The sequence below is a fragment of the Squalius cephalus genome (assembly GCF_949319135.1).
Source record: "Squalius cephalus genome assembly, chromosome: 17".
Classification (NCBI taxonomy): Eukaryota; Metazoa; Chordata; class Actinopteri; order Cypriniformes; family Leuciscidae; genus Squalius; species Squalius cephalus.
The window spans coordinates 13,792,504-13,814,259 of record NC_137138.1 but is presented as its reverse complement, the minus strand read 5'-3'; the positions used below and the strand labels follow the sequence as shown (position 1 = coordinate 13,814,259).

The following is a 21,756-nucleotide window of genomic DNA, read 5'->3' as shown; positions in this document are numbered from 1 at the left end:
AAAGAGAAAACGGTTTGTAATTGTGCTGTGCCGAACCAAGCTCAAGTGGAAATATAACTGTAACCGTTCCTGACCATTCTTAGAACCGTTCGGCCCGACGGTGGAAAAGCAGCCATAATTTCACCAAGTCATAGTTTTACACCAACAACAAAAGACCTGATGCAACAGCCTGTCACAGCCACAGGAAAAGTTCATTTTGTTTGTTAAACTCTTAACTCTTCAACAGCAACAATTCATGGCCACACAGATGAGTGTAGCAGCGCAGATACTCAACTGGCACACAATAATGCAATGATTTTAAAGGGACAGGTCACCCAAAAATGGAAATTCTGTCATTATTTACTCACCCCTAATGTTGTTCTTACTGGAAGGTAATCAGTTAATAGTGACTTACATTTCAGTCAATTCTTAACACAAAGCTATGACTATGGTCTCAGAAAACTTTATAGTGTTTATAGTGCTTTTGTGTGCTATTTGCAGTAAATAGTAAGAGTAAATTCAAAATATATGGGTGTGGAAAGAGTAAATTGTGACAAAAAAAATCTGTTTTCTTTATAAATTAATATTTTCAAACCATGTAAGATTATAAGACAGTAGCCTATGTAAAACTATGTGGGAAAAAGTATTTAATAGGCTACTCAATCAAAATAATAAACACAACTACAAGCCAAGTATACTTAGAATACTTAATTATACTTTTAGGTATATCTCGATCAAAAGATTGAGTACAAGTATAGGCCAAATATGTTTAGACTTTTCTGTCAGTATAAATCAAGTATACTTAAGTGCAATTTTAAGTAAATTTCTAAGTACATAAAGTATATTTCTGAGAAGTATATAAAAAGTAGATGAAATAATACTTTCTTGTTTTTAGTTTTAAAGAAGTATACTAATAGCACACTTGAATAAACTTATTTTTCGTAAGGGGTGCCGTCGTCCATGTTGTTTGTATGTCTCTAATGAGAAAAAAACTGATATGGAAGGTTGCAAAAAAAATCTCTACATGAGTGAGAGTGTGTGTACCTGCATTTTGTCCATATGGCTCTGTTTAAACACAAAGGGAAAACAAATAAATATAAATCAGAATGACAGGGGTCAGAGATGAAAAATAACACAAAACTAAATAATATAACATAATATTCAACTATGGAAAAAAAAGATGAACTAAATGTCTTGAGACAAAATTGCAGGGTATAAAACAATATTAAAGATGGGAAGAGGCAAAAATTATGAAGGTCATAAAAATTAGGAACCACTGGAAGGACGCCCCGTAGGGAACATACATAAGCTCTCCTCAGATTAAGCTGACAGTACGAGACAAGTAGAAGCTTCTCAGACCGGCCCGACTGTCAGACATGGTGGTCTTTTATCAAACACAAGAGGGATCCAGACAGGCTGAACCTGTCCCTTCTAAACTTATCAGATAATTGGGCTAGACAGGTCCTTTTTGCACGAAAGGCAGACTCTGCTGACCATGCTATGAGTGTAAATTAGGCTTTCATAGAAGGATGCCAAAGGACAGAACGAAAGGAAGTAGATTAAATTTTACCTCTAGCAGATGCACCACTTCTTCACGCTCTTTCTCAGTTTCAGCTTGAACCTGAAAATAAGAGATAGCGCATTTAGTTTAGCAGTACAAATGCGATTCCATTCACTCAAAACCCGACAAACTCAAACCTCAGAAAGTAACTGCAACGTCAGTAGGACATTATAATCTCAGACTGATTCTGAAAGATTCGCCAAGATTTCTTTGGCAAAGCTACTTCATCTAATTTCAGACAGATTTATTGATCCCAGAGGGGAAATTCAGTATCTGAAGGGCAAAAATGGGAGTCAGGGTTTACAGCAGTTACTCATAAGTGAGTAAAATTACAGTGAAAACTGTGTGTTTGTAGGCAAGCAGGAAATTGAGAGATACATAGACAAGCTATGATTGCCATGCAAGTTGTATCAGTAAGTCATTTGTGCATATATGTCTGTGTTGTGTATGTTAGAGAGGTGAAAGCTCTGTTGAACCCCTCCCCAGGGATCTGCACTGATGCGGTGTCTGCTGTCGGCTCTAATTGCTTTGTTTGCCTGTCGCTGCTCCTTCCTGAAAGGCCGCAGACACAAAGGAAAGCAGCCATGATCGTATCATGTGATTGCACTGATTTTATCCAGCCCTACTAAGCCAGAATATCTACTGCTTCCACATCAGACTATTTTCTTATCCTTACGTCAACTTCTGCAGAAAGACTGGAAAGGAAGTACGGCATGTCATAATCCTTAGATATAATAAATAACTATTATAAAAGAATTGAACTGGTTGGACATAGTGATCTGTGCTGTGAAAAGCTTACATTTAAAACATTTTTGGAATAAAATGTCTTACTCCTTTGTTTAGCTATGGCTAATTTTATAGCTAGATGTTTAAAGAATTTTTAACATAAATTGACAGTTAAATATTCATTTTCACATATCTCCATAAATTACAAAATCACAGCTTGGTTGGATATTATATATACAGTATATATTAAATATTCTGTTTACTAATATTTACCTTGATTTTTCTTTAGTACACTAACTTGTTGAACTTTATTAATAGAAAAATTGTTGGTTGGGTTGGAAATTGCTGCAATTGGTGAAAAACAATTGTATTGAACAAAATGAATTACATTTTCTATAAAACTATTAAGGCGCACAACTGATTCCAACATTGATATTAACTAAATAAAATGTTGCCATGTGACACTGATATCACTGAAGACTGGAGTAATGGCTGACAAATTCAGATTTGCCATCACAGGAATAAATTACATTTAAAAATATATTAAAATAGAAAAGAGTCATTTTAAATTGTAACAATATTTCAAAATGTTCCTGTATTTTGTTTGTCAAATAAATGCAGTCTTGCTCAACATGAGAGACTTCTTTCAAAAATAAATTTTACAGACCCTAAACTTTTTAACAATAGTGTACACAATTAAATTGTAAATAGTCTATTGTAAAAAAAAAAAACAATCACACTTTAAAATTAAATGTTTATGTCTGGGATGAGTATAAACCATTAAAATCAATAAAAGGAATTGGAAAAGTTAAATAAATAAAAATCACCCTCTGGAACATATAAGTGGCCGTAGTTTAAGAAACACCCATACTGTGTGTGTGTGTGTGTGTGTGTGTGTGTGTGTGTGTGTGTGTGTGTGTGTGTGTGTGTGTGTGTGTGTGTGTGTGTGTGTGTGTGTGTGTGTGTGTGTGCACAGACCGGTTTGAGGACCACTGAGGTTCTTACCTTCTGCAGAAGGCTGATCTCCTGCTGTCTGGAGTTGAGGAACACCAGGGCCTGCTCATGCTCTGCCTCCAGTTGCTGCCGCCGATCCGCAGCCTCTCGCATATGCTGAGAAATAGAAAAACAGAAAGAGAAAAAAGGGGATCGTGTTAGAATTAGGACGTGTTTGTAGAAACCCCTGCTTTCTTAAACATACATTGTAGAACAAAACAATTAATCACTGTTCTGACCTGCTGTTTTCAGGCTCTGGACAAAGATCTGGGAAACAACATCATGAATAACCACACAGGCACTTTAACAGACACATTAAGCGCAATAGTGACAGTGAGTGATGACACCAACAGCCATTGACGGGAAGCGCTTGGTAAATACAACATGTTCTGTGAAAATGCAGAAAACCGAGAATAAAAACTGATGAATAAAAAAACAACACACGATGACTACTGTAATAGACCGCTTGGGTTCAAGTTTCTTTCTCCTTTATTTAAGATGAAGTTAAACCGGACAGGAATTGGACTGAAACATATCAGATGTGTTGTGAGGCTTAAAAACTTGAAGAAGCTTATAAGGTCTAAGATCCATCTTTTCTCTCACTGTCTGCACCTCCATCCTCTTCAAGAGAATTAAAGCCTCTTTTCTTTGGTGACCTTGGTGGAAGTGTTTTAAGCACAACGCATACACACACCTTGCGCACTCGCATGCCCATTCAACTCGATGCTTTGCATAATCATTCAATTATGAGCAGCTGAAGAGCTTCTGAGGACAGGAAACTACTCTTACAATTTTGAAAATGTTCAAATGAACATTTAATAAACTAGAAAGCATCAAAGCATGAATTACATGAGTCATATCAACATATGTTAAAGGGATAGTTTACCCAAAAATGAAAATTCTGTCATCACTGGCTCACACTCATGTCATTCCAAACCTGTACGACTTTCTTTCTTCTGCAAAAAAAACAACAACACAAAAGCAGATATTTTGAAGAATGACTGACCAAAAATTTTTAAAAAATGGAAAAAACACGAGGGTCAGTAAACGGTGACAGAATTATCCTTTTCGGGGGAGACTATCCTGTTAAGATTTAAAATAGATGGTTTGCCCAGTGGACAGTTCAAATGAAACATTTCAGACGGAAATTCAAGAAGCTATTTTTTTCTTTAAAAGAAAATCTTTTATTACAGTCCTGCTGCTTTGACTGGAATGATTATGCATTTCTGAGGAGCAAGAGAGAAATCTTCAGACAACATCAAAAGGAATTCTGACATTTTACAGAAAACAGTTTTCTACTCAACTCTACTTCTACTTTTTCTCATCTCACCTCATTTATCACATAGTCAATAATAAGAAAGGTAGGAGAGATAAATACATATTTATCCCTTTAAAGATGAGCAGTCGATTTCTTGTTATAAGAGCTTTTTTCCTTTCAAGATACATGACACAAGCAGTCAATAAGCCGACAAGTGCAGGAACACTTTTCATTGAACAATAAGTCAGCAACATGATGCCGGCAGAAACAAGTCCGATATATGAAACATAATTATCTCAGCCGATATCGTTTTTTCCTTTAAAAGCAAGACCCTAACATTATGAAAGTTGATCGTAAACATTATCGATTGGTTTACTAGATATGATAAAAGCCGTCATGGGGAAAAAGGATTTTAATTATATGATAAGCATTCAGTTTATAGTATTTTGGTCAGTGCAAGCCAAGGCAATCTCTAAACTCTTCTAAAATGAGTAGTATTCTTAATATTAAAGATATTTAATAACATTTGAAAGATTAATTGTATCCTGGTTGGACTTGAATCGATAATCAATCCTTGGTCAATATGCAACAATGATCTTACCTTTAGGACTCGCTCAAGGTTCTCCAGTTTGTCTTGGAGCTGAGCCTTCTCCTGCCTGGCCAAGTCTCTCTCTTGACTCACACAACCAAAGGCCTTTCTGAGCTGATCATAGTCTGACTTTACCTACAGAGATAAAGAGTTGGGGAGAGATGAGGATACATGAGCTGTCTAAAGCCCCAAAAGTCCAGCTAAACTTACAATAATGTCACTTAAACAATGAAAAGCAGAGTTAAAAGAGGAACCTTGGCCAGACTTCAGCTGTTGGACATTTAATAATGGCCACAACAAAGGGAAGCAAAACGGCTGACTCTGCATCAATGCTTGGATGCATTTTACAATGGACCGTGAGAGCACAGAATTAATCTTTTTGATAGATTATTTTAGTAGCTTTTTTCACTCTCATAAAAGGTGCAGTGATTCTTTGAGGCTTGAAACATAACGCTACGGCACTGTGAGCTAAATAATAAAAATGCAGGTGATTTGTATCTAAGGCAACAGTTCTAAAAATAAAGATTCAGTGTTCAGAAATGCATTTGACTTTTACATTGACTCACGATGCTGGCAGAGCTCAGAGAAACAACCAATCACCTGATGAGTGCAGAAGAGGGTCAACTCAGGACACAGTCAAACAAGAACCCCATCCACCAATCAAAATTCACCACACAATATATCACACACTTGTGGCTGGCACACACCCATACTCTGTCTCATTTATTAGGACACATTTCATCCGGCTCAGAGTCTCAGAGAAATGGGGAGGTTGATTCACATCTCATATCGATCTAAGATCGGTATATGAGATTGCGCCTGGTGCTGAAGCGTGTGACAAACTGACCCGTCCCACTTGGGGTTATTTACCTACTCTCTTCTGCCTTGTTAGCACCGCTGAATGCTGGGAAATGAGTCTTTGATCATTGGGAATGGGAATGGGAGCGGACAACACTACCTGATTAAACAGAAGACATTTTATCTCAGACGCTTGTCTGGGGTTGTGACAGATGGCCCCTTTTTGTTGTTAGAGGAGAGGAACAGTCTGTGGATTATTCGGAGGGAGACTGCCAAACCATGGCCCGTCAGCTTGGCAAAAAGCACCGGTGAAATTGACACTATTAACACAATGAGTGCCATGGACTGCCACTCTCAGCGGTCCTGTGTTAGTACGATATCCACTCCTCAGCAGATTCACTGCTTACATTGATACCCCTGTTCGGGTGTCACTGGATTTCCTTCACACTATGATAGAGTTTCAATCTTTCACTTTCTGATGATCTCCAATTTGCATGCGGACACGTTTGTCACATCATGGAGGCCGATTTCAAACCATAATAAATGCATACAGGCAAAACCCCATCCAGTTTCAATTAGATAAATCTGGTCAAAACAAACAAGGCAGATATATTGACCAGACAGGGACACGATAAGATCAATACTTCCGATGAGATGCAGAGAAGAGCCCTTCGGGCAGATGTTCTTAGAAGAGCCATGTAATGAGCAGCCATTGATATGATGAGCTCGGCTGGCACGTGATGACCATCTCTTACCTTCTCGTACTGTGCAGCCTTCAGGATGTGACTAAGCAGCTCACGATTGAGCCGTTTTCTCTCCAACAAAGCATCCTGAAGCTCATTCTTCTGTCAAGATAAAAAAGAAAAAAAGGAGTCAGCTCATTCTATACATAATATATGGCCAAAATTTTATTATGACCAAAATGTTATTTCACAATATGAGACATTTTACTTCACAATAACGGTATATCATGATATTGTTATTTTGTTAAAAATAAGTAGAAAGGACAAGTACAATAGAACAAAGATCCAAAGTAAATAAATTTTTCAGGCACAGTAGGTTTCTTTAACATGTAGGGCCCTATCATACACCCGGCACAATGCGGTGCCAGGCGCTACGCAAGTGTTTTCTGCTAGTGTTTTTGTAATTTTCACATCCTGCGCCACGTACTGCATTTACGCTCATCTGTTCACCCATGCTGGTCTGAAAACGAGGTGTGTTCAGGTGCATTGTTGGCTCGTTGCTATTATGAGGCAACTGAAATTGACCAAAAAAAACCTGGTCTAAAGTCAAGGGCGCAGTATTTTTTTTGTTATTTAAAGGGCACATTAGTAATATGCTCCTATAGGCGGGTGCACAACGCACGTACACTCTGCTTAATACACACACAGGGACTTGCAACACAAACATAATAAATATAAATAATAAAAGGATTACAATGTAAAAGATTATTATATTGTTCATAAAGATATGGTGGAAACTGGCTTGTCCCGTAGATGGTCTTCTTGCACGCTTTAACCTCACACACGAGCAGATCCGTTTTCTCTCTGGAGAAGCGTTCAGTTTTTCTGCTTGAAAATTCCACCATGTAAATAGCGAATCCGCCATGGCACGAGCGCAACTGGCTTTTAAAGGGAATGGGAGATGAGACTCTGATTGCTTTATTGGATGTTACGGCCAAAACACACTACATTACTCATTAAGAGAATACGGACAACACTTTTAGACCATGCGCCGGGCGCACTGACCATTTTTCCCGTCATTAAACTAGCTAAGTGCACTTGCACCGTGCTTTAGACAATGCGCTTAGATCGTTAAAAAAGGGCCCGTAGTAAGAAATACTACAGATGTCAATCAAATGTAAAAATAAAACGCTGCATAGTTTTCAATGTATGAATTAAATATAACTTGATTCTTATTAAAAGATACAAAAGTTATTCAATGAAGAGCAGTGAGTGATTTTCTTTTTGTCTTTTGTTGTTTGATTAGCATTAATAACACAGACAGCAGGTACTGTATACTAGGTTGCTGTCCCTTTAAGACATAATACACTGCTCCAAAATACTGACATATCTGGTTTTCACCCTACTGTTTACATTCACTTAAGATATAACTGACTGTGTTTATCTATCTATCTATCTAACAACTGACAGTACCAATGAGAAGTGAAACTGCAGAGAAATACAATTTTGGACCGAGACACCTGGCCATTTCATCCAAAAGAAAAGTTAGATCAATATAGAAATCCTTTCAGGATGTATATATGTGACTGCTTAGAGAACATACAAACACTGGGTGATGCTCTCAGTGATAAAACACAAATCTCTTTTGCCTGTAGGGACTGAAGATGGGTGCTCATTTTGCCACCCATAACTGACTGTGCTTAAAGAGCCACAAAAATCTCAAAACCTCTAACACGGCGTGTACGAAAAATTAATCAATACTTCATGGAGAATGGCACCATGCAGCAATTGCCACAGACCAGGATTCAATTTGCTGGTAGATTAACTTTTTAATTGAATTAAAGTAATTTATGCAGTTTTTGAAGTGTATAATTTATTTTGCCACAAGCATCACAACATGAAACTGCAAAAATATTAAGTGTTCTCAAACAGGTTTCCCAAACACTCCCACTCTCTGCAATTGGTCAGATAGTTAAACTGATAGCCATGCCCCAAACTCACAACACTGAGCCAAAATTTTTATGTGGGCTGGTTCAAACAAACCTAAATATTTTGAAATCTACAGAGCACCTATTTACCCTTTATGAGGGAATCAACCTACAGATAGCTTACTTATAGATGTCTCTATGTATTAAGTTAGGACAGCATTTGAAAATGTAAAACACTACACACATTGGCGTTAAGCAATATTTAGAAAAGGTAGAAAAAGGCAACAAACAATGAGAAAGAAAAGAGAAAGGCAAATCATCTCACATCTAAACATGCAACTTGTATCTCATCACACTTTATCAACTAATAAATGCACAAGAACAAGCTTGGAAAGTCATTTCAAACACATAATTTGACTGTTTAACATAGCCATCCATCTCTTGACGTTTTCAAAGTGCCACACCCTGACTGAACTCTGTGAGCGTCTCTGACTCAGCATCCTGTCCCTTCCTAGCTGGCTCACATCTCAAAGTATATCAGGTGGCAGGTTTGCTCAACAGCAACTAGAGGAGCATTTGAACTTTCTTGTCAGAAGCCCTGTCTGTCAACCACAGTGTCACCCAGGACATGACAGCTACTGCACACGAGGGCAGCGCACACTCAACGGTGACCACTGCACACCTCCCATGAGATCACGTGTAGCATATCCGCATATACATTTGGGAACATTTCAGCCATCATGTTCTATTACCTCATATGAAAGGACAGTCCTTAACCTCTGCTCAAGGGACCTTTAAGAGACCACTGAACTGGCTGCACATTGAAACCTAGAGTTAAAAATGTGCAGTTATGTTCTCTGCGCAGTCACAGCTGATTAAACACAGCTTTAATGTAGCAAAGATTAAACTACCATGGGATTATCAACAGAAACTCTCACAGGGATGTAAGTGAAAGCAGCGGCACGTTTCATACCCAGGAATTCTGCTTTCGATTTCCATACGGATGGATCAAGCAGCAGAACGGCAAAAAAAAGAGGCGGTCTTCTTGGGAAGAGAGAGAGCGAAAGCGTGCCACAAGAATGGACTAATTCAAGCAGACACGGCTGCCCGATCCCCACCCTCCGGTTTGGCCCCTGGTTTTGCAGCTGCTCAGAAAAGCTTTGCTCATCCTTCCAAAACATTCACTGAGATGAGGCTCTTTACATGGCCAACCACTGCAGCATTATAGATGTACTGTATATAGGGTGTGTGGGTGTTGTTATACAACCACAGACATACAGTATTAAAGGGTGGTTGATTATGATTTCACTTTTTTAACTTTAGTTAGAGTGTAATGTTGCTGTTTGAGCATAAACAACATTTGCAAAGTTACGACGCTCAAAGTTCAAAGCAAAGGGAGATATTTTCTTTTACGGAAATCACTTTTTCAGGACTACAACAAACGGCTGGTAGGGACTACACGAGCTTCCTCCCGGGTTAGTGACATCATGAACCCCAAAATGTACATAAATCCCGCCTCGTAACAAAGGGCTCTATATGGCTCTGCTCTCTGTGCCGGGAGCGGCTCATTTGCATTTAAAGAGCCCACACACAAAACGACGTGTTTTTACTCACCCTCAAAAAAGGACAATTTTAACATGCTATAAAAAATTATCTGTGAGGTATTTCTAGCAAAAATTTCACATACACACTCTGGGGACATCAGACACTTATTTTACATCTTGTAAAAAGGGACATTATATCACCCCTTTAACAGGAGAAACAGAGACTTTAGGGGGCAGGAAATCTGTGGGTCATGAACTGAGATTATTTATTTGTCATGCTAGGTTAATTTTATTTGTTTATCAAACATCTAAAGCCCTATTCGCACTGGATTAGTATTATCTGGGGACCTCGTGTGATTTAGAAATTACCCACCCAGATTCGTGTGGCGCATTTGCACAGGATAAGAAAAGTCTGTGATTTTACTCGAATTTACTGACTTATCTCCTGGATATGATGTCAATAGGCTATTGCTTGGGACATGTCTTGTCATTATAGGTCTAGCTGTATCATGAACAGAAAAATGTTCTGTACCGCATGTTGCTATGTCATCCATCTCCATCTAATCATTCTTTTTCTCTCTTCTGATGATTTTCAGCTTTCTCTTTCTGCAAATTACAGTTGTATGGTGTAGTTATAGCGATATGACCCAGTGCCCAAAATACTATCAAAACACTCCAATACAGCCTCCATTCTTGGATAAAAAGGCGCACAGGAAACAAAAACCTTAAAAAAATTATATACGACCCCGCCAAATCACAGACATGCCAATTCGCACAGGACTAATGTTATTACAGGACCTCTGTGTTCAGCGAAATATGGTAGGTCATTTGCGGGGGAATTTTTACTTTACAAATTACAGACATGGCCGATTCGCACGGGATTAAGATCACAGACAACCTCTGCAATTATTACAAATGGCTAGAGGTTACCAGGTAATACTAATCCAGTGCGAATAGGGCTTAACAGTGCTCACATAGGGCAACATGCCTTGAATGCTTTAGACAAAGTCATGAGAAACCAAAACATACCATTTTTGTAGAAAGTGGCAAAAAAACTTCCCAAAAGTATTTAATGTCAACTACCCAAATATCCATTGCTGTACCAGGGTACTGGCACTGGCTCACTATACATGGACTCAATCTTACTAAAAGGAGTTTGTTCTGTGCACATTTCATTTAGCCAATACACATTCAGTTCTTTAACATGCAGCTTATAGTGGCAGATCTGCCAATCTTAGGTGACATCTCCAGTCTGTACCTGTAACAAACAGAAATCTTAGCCTCTGATCCTGCTGTGAAAGCTCAGGCTTCTCTCCCGCTGAGAGCAGGTGGTTTCCATGACAGCTACAGGAGGTCGGGAGGGAGACCGCATCCTCCCTTAGCCTGTCAGAATGCTGTCACTGCACTGATGTATATACCACAATAAACAAATAAGGCAGTTTAGATACTTGGCATTCAATTATGGAAAAAATGCTCATTAGACAGATTTGATCCTATTAGACAGCTGTTTGTTATTCAGAGCGACCATCTCCGTGACCTCTTGACATGTCATCTCTACAAGACGCAAAACACGCTTCTCATGAAGCATGCTAATTAACACCCCCAGCTCATAAAAATTATTAGAATGAATAAACTCTTGGACTAGCGCCGTGGTACTACAGTACTTTGATAGCAGCACAAGGGTTTTGAGCAGCATTATCAAATTAACATAGTTGACATTGAAGGATAAATTTCAGGGAATTTTAAAAGCACATTTGAGCGTTTGCCACCAAGCAGTATGTGGTTTAAGATCAAACATGCTATTCCTGTGCTTTTCCATTAAACACCCAATGGATCTCCACTAAGGAGGTGGTGTGTGGTAGCTTCATTCATACAGCAGTTGCTGCTGGGTAACTTATGTGCCCTTTACACATGTGAAATCAAATATTTAAAATCACTGGCTTTCCTCATGTAGTCCATGGCTTTAACAGCTCAACCAGCAGTGTTTGAAAGGTTTCTGTGTCAAAATCCTTTATGAGGGAATATAAATCATTTATTTTTTAAATCATTATGCAAACCTTGCAGGATACGGACAAATCTATTCAAATGATTAATGATTAAGTACTGTATATAAATTCCAAATTTACTGTAACATGACTAAAGTACTGTGACACATCAAGGTTATGCTTTGAATCTGAATATTGGGGTGTATTAATCCACCAACAATAATTCCTCAATGTCAGTAATAAATAATACAATTATTTTAAATAATAATAATAATAATAATAATAATAATAATAATAATAATAATAATAATCTAAATAAAATACTTTTTGAATATTTAGCAGTAACATTTTCAAATAAAATAAATAAAAAAATAAGTAAGCGATATTTGAAAAACGCTGTTTGAAAGTTGGTCGGACCGACACAACTAGACACAATAACCAACATGTAGCCAATCAGCATTAGGGGGCGTATGACGGTGGATGAGAGAGTACAAGCAAGAGGGAGATTTGAAAAAAGACTGTAGAAAGAGAGATGGCTGAGAGACATTACAAAAGAGAAAAGCTCATAAGAATATAACTGGGAAAAGAAGGGTTATGATCAGGAAAGAGCTTTAGGATTAGAAAAGCCTTTCAGCACTGGAGAGAGCTAAGCGAGAAGGCCCGAAAAGAGTTGCGAAGGTTGCTTTGATTTCGCTCCCTACGTGAGTAACATTGGTTTGTGTCATTGTTTGTCTGGAGCTGCTGTGCTGTTGGCAACTAACAACGAACTCTTGTTTGTATTTACTCTTGTGTATGTATGTTCATTTTTTGTGCTTCCTTGTCGTTCGTTCATCATCCTCACTTTATTTTTCGTGAAGCATTATTTTTTGTTGCGCTTCTGCTGCGATAAATAGACATCCACTCTTGCACTGCGTGTGTAATGGAGGCCAGCTAGTGAGAGCTGTGGAGGCTGATGACTGCTAGACAATGCAGTGTTACCAGCGATCGGGGTCCAAGACCGACTTGGAGCAGGGCGGTTAGGATTGAGAGTGAGCTTTGGAGGTGAAGGAATGAAGAGAGGGGTGTGTTTGTTTGGGTTGATTTCAAATATCAAAAATGTTCAGCAACGACGAAATAACATACTGCACCTTTAATTGAAGATTGGTGGGTTCAAAAAACCTGCCTGAAATAAGTTTGAAAAAGAGAAAAGAGACTAGCAAAGGCAAAGGTGCTCTAGAGCAACAGGATTGGGTGTGCTTTGTTGAAAGCATTAAAAGCTTTAGCAAGGACAGGCATTACAGAAAAAAAATACCCAAGAAAACAGCTAGAACAATCTTTAAAGTGTACAGATCAGTGTCAGTTGTGGTTTATGGTTATGGAGTGCAACAGGAGAGAACACATATTTTCAGACATTATCAGCCATTACATTATGCACTGCGTAGCTTGTGCCGGTACTCACCAAAGTCTTACATGCTAATGCCTTGTTCTTCACTTCTCTCTCAAGGATCTGACACCTTTTCCTCCGATCGTTGACCTCTGACTCCTAAAAGGATGAAGAACAAGAACAAAGGGATGTGACCAATAATAACCGATTTAATTGAAAGGATTTAAATACATATTTTATGACAGAACATAAGGAAGATGATCAGAGTATTGTCATTTAACAAAAATGAATGCATTGAAGCAGCTTCCAGATACTATAAAGGGCCTTAAAGGGATAGTTCACCCCAAAATTTAAATTCTGTCATAATTTGCTCACCCTCATGTTGTTCCAAACCTGTATGAGTTTCATTCTTCTGTTGAACACAAAAGAAGCTATTTTGAAAAATGTTGGTGACCAGACAGTTGACAGTAGCCATTGACTTCCATAGAATTTTTTTTCCTACTATGGAAGTCAATGGCTACCGTCAACTGTCTGTTCTTTACCGTCATTCTTTAAAATATCTTCTTTTTAGTTCAACAGATGAAAGAAACTCATACAGGTTTGGAACAACATAAGGGTGAGTAAATGATGGCAGAATTTTCATTTTTGGGTGAACTAACCCTTTAATCAGGGAAGATGCCATATTTACTCTGGTACAAATGAAAAGATAAGAACAGATGCACCATATACATATCAGATGTTGTACAATTAATGCGTTCAGTCATGTCTAATTGTTTACAATAAAAAAGTTTGGGAAACCCATTTGAAAACAATCATTAATCTGCAAGTGATGCAAAAATGACTCACAATTCAGCTGTGTGTAACTTATAATGCTTATTTAAAGAGTTCCTGAACATCTAGGAATGGTCTGAAACATTTAAGACAATATTAGATGAGCTCTCCTGATGCTCAGCAGATTCATGATAAGAGAATCATGAGCTAATCCCAGTAACTTAATTCGAGGGCAGTAATACTTTAAGAATACTAGAATACTAGTAAGATAGGGCATGTTCCAGAAAGAAAGGTCTGGATGTGTGTGAGAGTGTTCGACGCCTAACGATGGGTGTTTTAAAGCAGTCATGCGTAGCATTAGGGCTCTTGAGACTGGGGCAGAGAAGGAACAGCTGGGAGCTCAAACCTAGTGGTGTGGAAGTAACAACCGTTTCATCTGTGTCAACATGTTACACAGCTGAGCTTTGCTAAACTGAGGGATTTTTCACCCAATCCAACTTCGTTATAACAAGACAATGCCTCCCATTAAATGAGATGAATGAGAAAACGCTGATCATTTATCTTGAGCTATTAACACTGAATGGTAAATCCTCCCGCTGCTCGAATGGCAAAATGACAGCATCACCTCTGGTAAGTCGGAGAGAGCAGTCAAAGTGCTACGCATTGCGTGCTCGTGTGCGTTTTACAGTGGGGGAGGGGACTCTGTAGTTGCTATAGAAACCTACTCATCCAGGTAGCAAGTTAACCGTGAGAACAAGCAGCCTATTTGGCATTCATTCACAATTCGCTGTTAAACGAAACTCACAGGGTACAGCAAACTCCCTTCACTTGGAAAATAGTCCAAGACTGTGCAAATACAAAATGGATAATGTGTAACAGGAAACCCTGAAAGGAATCACCATGACATGGTACATTTCACCAGGGAGGAAGTGCATCTCTATGGGAAGGAAATCTCGGGTTTCACCTTTCCATCTGCCCTATCATTAAAAGATACCATTATGCCTCCATTACCCACATCAATGGCTTTATCAATTTGTATATGTCTGTCTTATATGTTTAAATGGAAATTTTGCAGTCGACTAGTCTAAGAAGACTAGTGAAAAAAACGATCTGTATAGAAGTGATACAATTGAAATAGCCTACTTAATCCCCTTTAAACCAGTATCAAATTTCATACCGGTATTGACCCTCATTACTGGTAGTATAACAAACCTATATGCAAGCTTAATTGTTGACATAAAACAATGAAAATTTGACATATTCTACACAAAACCTTTTTAGTTTTCTTCCAAGTCAAAATACTCTTTAACCTTGCTCATCTTCCCAGTGGATATTTTCCTTTAGCCCGCTGCAAGTGACAGAGAAAACTAAAGCAGCAAATTCTGAGGTAAAATAAAATTTAGTTTTCCGCTACAGATATACACTTAAAACGCAACATTAACATGATGGTAATTTGAATATAGCCTTTGTAAAAATATAAAACCAAAACATAAATGTGCAACAACAACAACAAAAAAAGTCGATTAGAAGCAGCAGTATCGTTTAGTCGACTACTTGACTAGAAGGTTAAAGGTAAGAAATGAAAGAAACATCAATTTCAGAGAGCTCAGTGTCAAATGCCACAGAAAGACTTAATCGTTGCATTCTAATCTTTCTCATGACACTTTCTTCATGATCACAATCATGATACTAATGAACCCCAGAGATATATACATGAGGTGTGATAATGATGCCACAGTGCTCAGGATGTCAACATGGTGATTGATTTATTCTTGGCTCAGCATCCTGCTGTCCCGAGACTCTTCGTACCAAGAAGCCTCTGAATTGGTTATCAGTGAATCTGTGTTTTTAGCTTGCTAAGGTTTTGAACAAACCTTTAAAGGGATGGTTCATTCTATTTTGAGAAAAAAAAATTGTCCATTCGATAAAACTAAGTCAGTTGGGTTCAATGTTGTTTTGGACCCCATTGACTTTCATTGTATGGACAAAAACAGTTCTTCAAAATATCTGATGATAAACACATTACAGATGTATGATCTGTAGATGAATATAACATGTAAATATCTTGAGCTTGTGTTAACCACAGATCTTATTTCAGGCATTTACAAAACAACCCATTCTAAAAAATACTGACTTCAGAACGATGGAATCAGAAGTGCAAAAATGCTAGCTAGTTTCTAGGTTTTATGACTCTTTCATGTATTATTAAGACCCCCTGTGGTGAAAATCAAGATTTTAAACATGGTTTATTTGTCTATGTGGTGTTTTTAATATGCTTTAAAGGGCACCTATTATGCAAAATTCACTTTTACATGGTGTTTGAACATAAATGTGTGTTGGCAGTGTGTGTACACACACAACCACCCTATAATGATAAAAATCCACCCAGTGCTTTTTTTATAATCCCCATAAATCATAAGCACTGTCTCAGAACAAGCTGTTCTCAGATTCGGGGCAATGTGACGTCACTTTGCACAGGCCCCTCCCACGACTGTTGATTGACACTACAGTTTGAGCATAGACCCACCCTGAGTGAGCTGGACACAGAGTCCGCCATTGTTTCGACGCTTGAGCAGCTGTAGACAAGAATGTCTCCTAAGCGATTGAGGTGTGTTGTTGATGGATGTAAAAATGAACATAGCAGTCTTCATTTACTCTTGTTGTTACTCGAGGATGGATCTGTACTGTTTGTGATCCAGCTTACGGTCTTCAGAGCGACAGGACTAACGTTACTGACCACAGCAGAAATGAAAGTGAGAGCGCGCACTTTATGACAGCTCATGGAATCGTTTTACAGATTTAAGGTTTACCAGTTTATTAAGCACCCACTGAAAAGGTGTGTATATATTTGTTTACTGTTAGTTGTAACGAGTGTGTGTATGTTCCATGATAATGATAATGATCACTGTGTATGTTCCATGATAATGAAAGGGAGAGAGAAAGAGTTTATGGATAAGACTTTAATGCTTACTTCTGTTTTTATTCAGCTCTTACTGTGATTCTCTGGAGTAAAACTAACACTTCATCTTTTGTGTGATGTACAATAAACTTTATTGAACTCATCAGTATATTTTGGTCATCATTCGGACAGGGTCTGCTACAGCAGGCTTGTATTAATAGTGGATAAAAGCAGATGACAAATAAGTTATAACCATAATTAAACTAAACTATACCTGTTCTATCTCCATAAAGCATATATTCTCTGGCTCTGTGGGCATTATTGTCTGACTCCAAGTCGAAATGAACACCGCAACTGAGAGTTTCTGTTCTGATATTATCAGATGAGATTGTCCTGGCTCTGAGCGCGAGCTCGTGAGGCTCCGCCCCTGTGCCGTGCAGCAGCAGCTTATTTGCATTTAAAGGGCACACACTAAAACAGCACGTTTTTCTGAGCCCCAAAAAATGACAATTTAAACATGCTGTAAAAATGTATCTGTTGGGTATTTTGAGCTAAAACTTCACATACACACTCTGGGGACATCAGAGACTTATTTTACATCTTGTGAAAAGAGTCATAATAAGTGCCCTTTAAGACAAATCATGCACAAATTCATCAGTCAACACCATTGCTGAGTATTTTCTCCTTGCAGTGTCTCAAAAACTCCCTACCCCCCTAATTCCTACCATCACAAAAATGTAACCAATCCTGTCAACGTGCTATCCTTATTTCTAGGGATGCTGATTTTTAGAAGGCAGCTGTCTGACTCTGCAAACCGGAACATGGTTTGTGTAATATTAGCAACACATTATTAGCGTTTTGGGTTTGATAATGTAGTCAAGCCAAAGGTTTGCAATCTCACAAAGATCCATAATAATCAATAAAGTTGTCTACACTGCACAATGAATCTCTTAATTACATTGTCTACACTTTGTTAATGAGAGGTTTCGCAAGTGTGCAGTGCAGTTCAGCGCTGAACTGAAATTAATTGACTAAACTGATTGGCCACTGAGCTCAAGAGATCAACACATATGTCTGCTATTGGCTACATTGCTCACCGCTGCAATAATTTGTTGTAAATAGAAACATTTGACATTCTCCAGAGCGCAAACACATATACGCACTGGAGCGTTTACCAAACCTGTTTCGTCAATATGATATTACAGTATCAACTGAGGGTGCTCTTGCTTTTGTTTGAGGGTGTTCAGCACACTCATGCACCCCCGTAGTACCGGACCTGCCTGTATAATTCTCTCTTTCTCTTCTTCTTTTAAATCAATTTCTTGTTTAAAATGAACAGCTGAAATAAACCAATATTTCCACTTGCCATTGTGTAGCGTTTACTGCAGTTGGCCGAGTGGATCAGATAGTCTGAGCTGCTGTGAGTGAGTGGAGGCGGGGACTAATTTGCATATTCATGTATCTGCATCAAATGAAGCAATTACATTCAAGCTATTTTAAGGCATGAAGGAATTATTTTCACAAGAAAAAACATTTAAATATGGCATTGTGATTATCAAAGATTAGTTTTAACGGATACAATTATTGACTGCAGAGGGACTTTAACATTTATGTGTATTCTCACTGGAAATGGAGCACTTTGAATCATTATGATGGCAAGATAGCTTGTTAACTGAGTATTAGAGTACTGTCATTTAAGCCTGTCTCCCCACTATCCTAAAAAAGAAACAGTGATGAATCTGGCTCAGACTCCAGGCATAGAGAACATCCTGACTGACTTTGAATTTACAGTAGCTTAATGTCTTAGGAAGATCTTTTTTTTGCATGATAACTCTTGCAAATGTCCTGAAGTAAAGAGCCACTTAATTAAGTCAAAGACAGAGGACTTTACATTTCCAAAGGGAATATACAATGCAATACTAATGATGTACATTTAGAAAGACAATTATGGCTCTTGCTCTAAGTATGCATGTAATAATATCCACTTTAAAAGGTATAGCAGCATACGCAGACACGCTTAACTGAGATAATGTGCTGCCTGACATATTCTTGCAAACAGCAAATAATGTATTCATTCACATGACTGTCTGAGTGGATTGAAGGACCATGCCCGTAAGAGGACCAGAAGGAGAACACAGGGCATGGGATATTTTTAAATAAGTCAATAACTATTGAACAGCAAGTGTCACTCAGCTAAGGCGCGGGATTTGCTGTAACCATGACAACCGGCAAGATGCAGGGAGGCCACTGGCTGCCTAAAAAGTCTGACCCAGGACAACTTAAAGAAAGAAAAAAACACAGATCACAGTTTAGAAAATCTCCGACCTTCTGCCTGAATTCATGGAAATGCAGAAAAGTAATTGAATGCATCTAGATGTGCACATTCAAGACAAGAACAGGTGGCTTTTTAATACATACATGCAGCCCTGATCTGATAACATGCTTCAGAAGAATCAAAACTTGCGTTCTTGCATCATCCTTCATCATGCATCTAAAAGCATGAAAATACATGATGCATGAACTGGGGTAATACCCAGCTATGAGCATGTATACAGAGAGAGAGAGAGAGCGAGTGAGAGAGAGAGGATTTACTATGCTGCACAGCTCCTCATGCAGAAACACACACTGGAATCCCCACAGCCAAGCTGCAGGCAGAGGAAGGAAAGTGAGAGAAACAGAGAATTGCAGCAAGAGGAGAAATGAGAAGAGGAAATATTTACCGTCTCAGTTCCCAGTTCCAAAGGCTCTAAACCTACTCAGAAAATATTATTTCCTTTCCCTACTGCACTCTTCCTCTCCTCCTCCGTCTTGATTCCTCTGGGCGTGCAAATGACAGACAGCGGTAGCGGCAGCTCTCTCTCTTTCTCGATCTCCTTCTCTCTTTACAAGGCCTGCTGCATGCTGCAGAAGCAGAGGTACAGTGCTCCCCCACCATACGCTACGGTCCTCCCTGAGTGACTGATGCTGAGTGCGGGTGGAGGAGAGAGGAAGTGGGAGGGGGAATGATGGAAATAGGCTGTTGAGTGGGCGGCAACTCCTAAAACCATTAACCCCTCCCCACCGGTACCAAACCTCCATGCAGAACTGAAGCGGACACAGGAAGGTGGAGATAATTAGGAAAAATCTTTAACATGAACCTCACAACCCCATAAGTAGAGCTCCACACCACACAATATATAAATATTATAGGTAACAACCTCTTTCCTTTGCCGTCTGCTGTAATCTGCACTGCTTTAAGGGAGTCCCACATCTGAGAAACCCTGCAGTCAGACTGATACCTCTGCTTGCGAACATGACTAGGTAAAATGAGGCAGAATGTGGCTTCCGGCTCGCTCTAAGAGTGAGGTTAATACACCACATAGAAATAGGAGTGTAATGGATATGAAGCATTATACCACAAAGCTTTCAAAGCGCCGATGAAATTGTGGGATTCTACATGTATGGGGGTGGCCTATATAGATTTCCAGTTAAAGGGAATGCATATACATTACAGAAACAGTGAAAACAAGCACCTTAAATAATACAAATATGTAGAGATACAAGGATACTGTCAGAGTGAGCATGAAGTAAATCAACAAGAATAATGCATCTGTCAGCAAATGGTTAAAAAATAGGCTATATGAAAATAAGGGTTTAAGTGCAGTTATTTTTTTATCAATATTAAAATATTAAAGAATGGAAAAATAAGGGGCTTTTACACGACACCGTTTTCAACTAAAAACAGGTTTCAAAGTGCAAGTTTTTGAAAACAGTCTCTGTGTAAACAACAAAAACGCGAATCTCTGAAGATGATGACGTCATGCACATGCGTATTACATGATCAGTCTATAGTGTTTCTTCGCCATCTAATGGCCTGGCAGCAGAATACAGCGTTTTTAGTTGTTTTCACGGATCCGTGTGAATGGGGATCGTTTTGACAATGGTGTCATCTGTATGCGGAAAATTAAAAGGAAAAATGTCTCTGTTTTAAGCATATCGTTGTCGCGTAAACGTACTCTAAGGATACAAACTCAGTGCTGTATACACATGGGTGAACTAAAGCAGGAAACAAGATAACAAGCAACTTAACTACAGACAGGTGAAGAACATAGTCGGTAACTAAGCAACTAATAATGAGCAGAAACAGAACAGAACCAGAACACGAGCAAAAACCCACCTAAAACAACTTGTAACAGCATGACGCAGAATGAACAGTGAAAATAGACTTTAATAAACACAAAGAGCTATAAGACTACACATAAACCAAAAACCAGGGTTACTCAAATCTGGCCCTGGAGGGCCACTGCCATGCAGATTTTAGCTCCAAGTTCCTAATCAAAGACATCTGAACAAGATAATCGAGGTCTACAGAGTTACAGGTAGGGGAGTTTGATCAGGGTTTGAGCTGAACTCTGCAGGGCAGTGGCCCTCAGGGCCGGATTTGAGGAACCCTGGCATAAACGTTAATGCGGAACACAGAACTGAGGGAATGTCATTAACAGAACAAGGAACAGGTTAGTCACTAATCAGAAACCATGACAACTAATCATTAAGTAGAACACAGGCAAAACAGAGACAAAGAAAACCATGACAAAAGAAATTAAACAGAACGAGAAAATTTAACTAAAGACGTGACTGTGACAGATACAAATCTGAAGCTCTTGTATAAGATGCAGCAAGTGACAAAATGACATCTGCTC

At 38.7% G+C, this 21,756-nt stretch overlaps 1 protein-coding gene across 5 annotated transcripts in view; it reads right to left on the bottom strand.

Annotated features, from left to right (window-relative positions):
• rimbp2a (RIMS binding protein 2a) overlaps positions 1–21,756 on the bottom strand; it is a 68,097-nt gene that overhangs the window by 25,462 nt on the left and 20,879 nt on the right. For all 5 annotated transcript variants that reach the window (XM_079846798.1, XM_079846799.1, XM_079846800.1 and 2 more), the window contains exons 5-10: positions 13,483–13,566; positions 6,660–6,749; positions 5,119–5,241; positions 3,272–3,376; positions 1,550–1,600; positions 1,024–1,044 (exon numbers count right to left, since the gene is read on the bottom strand). In XM_079846798.1, the coding sequence (XP_079702924.1) occupies positions 1,024–1,044; positions 1,550–1,600; positions 3,272–3,376; positions 5,119–5,241; positions 6,660–6,749; positions 13,483–13,566 (474 nt within the window). The remainder of the gene's footprint in view (positions 1–1,023; positions 1,045–1,549; positions 1,601–3,271; positions 3,377–5,118; positions 5,242–6,659; positions 6,750–13,482; positions 13,567–21,756) is intronic.